This window comes from Mesitornis unicolor, unplaced genomic scaffold (assembly GCF_000695765.1).
Source record: "Mesitornis unicolor isolate BGI_N332 unplaced genomic scaffold, ASM69576v1 scaffold37251, whole genome shotgun sequence".
Classification (NCBI taxonomy): domain Eukaryota; kingdom Metazoa; phylum Chordata; class Aves; order Mesitornithiformes; family Mesitornithidae; genus Mesitornis; species Mesitornis unicolor.
In genome coordinates this window covers 291-1,138 of record NW_010162396.1, presented here as the reverse complement: position 1 = coordinate 1,138, position 848 = coordinate 291, and the positions used below count along the sequence as shown (strand labels likewise).

The 848-nt window shown below is 64.6% G+C and overlaps 1 protein-coding gene across 1 annotated transcript in view; it reads left to right on the top strand.

Annotated features, from left to right (window-relative positions):
- Nucleotides 1-686, top strand: part of LOC104547788 (uncharacterized protein C1orf106 homolog) — a gene marked incomplete at both ends in the record, with an annotated part of 2,444 nt that extends 1,758 nt beyond the window's left edge. The window contains 2 exons of the mRNA XM_010193612.1: nt 148-186; nt 558-686. Of these exons, the coding sequence (XP_010191914.1) occupies nt 148-186; nt 558-686 (168 nt within the window). The remainder of the gene's footprint in view (nt 1-147; nt 187-557) is intronic.
- Between the last annotated feature and the right edge of the window lie 162 nt (nt 687-848).

Sequence of the window (848 nt, the reverse complement as noted above, 5' to 3'; positions counted from 1 at the left end):
GAGTGAGTGCCTGTCCCCATATGGGGACCCCCTGCATGACTTGTCACCCTGAGGTGGTTTAGGCACAAGTGGCTTTGGTGGGGTCCCATGAGGGTCCCCAGTGCAGGAATAGCATCCTGAGGGGGTCCATAGGGAAGAATTGGGGTCCCGTGAAGGTCCCTGGGGCAGGACCATGGTCCTGGGAAGGTCCCATGAGGTTTCAAGGAAGGTCTTGTGGACAGGACCAAGGTCCTTCAAGGTCCTTTGGGACAGGATGAGGACCCTCTGAGGGTCCCTCTGGTCACATCCAGGGTCCCATGAGCAGGACCTGGGGTCCCATGCTGGGTGGGCACGGGGGTGCCCCTGAACAGAGGGTCCCTGCAGACATTTTGGGGAGCCAGCTCCCTCCCCTCCACCCTGAGGGGTCCTGCTGGGAAGGGTGCACATAGGAGACCTTGACACAGCCCCAATACTTGTGTCACAACCAGGGCCCACACAGGGCAAGTGGGGACCTGCAGCCGTCCCCCCTCCAAACCCCCGCCCCGGTATGTGCACCCCGGGGTGCTGCCCCAGTGCAGGGTGGGGTGCGGGCACCCATGGGTCCTTTATCCCACGCAGGCACCCCCGCTCCACGTCCTGCGGCGCTCGGCGGATGGCGTGCCCGTGCAGGTCTACGTGCCTGAGAACGGCGAGATCATCACACAAGGGTGAGCATAGACACCCCCCACCCACACCCCCTGAGGGGGCACAGCCTGGCTGGCCCAGGGACAGCGGGGAAGGGGCCATCCTAACACCTTCCCACCGTGGAGTGGGGACATGAGTGGAAGGCGCAGCCACCCCCCAGCACCCTGGGGTACACGGGGCTGGGA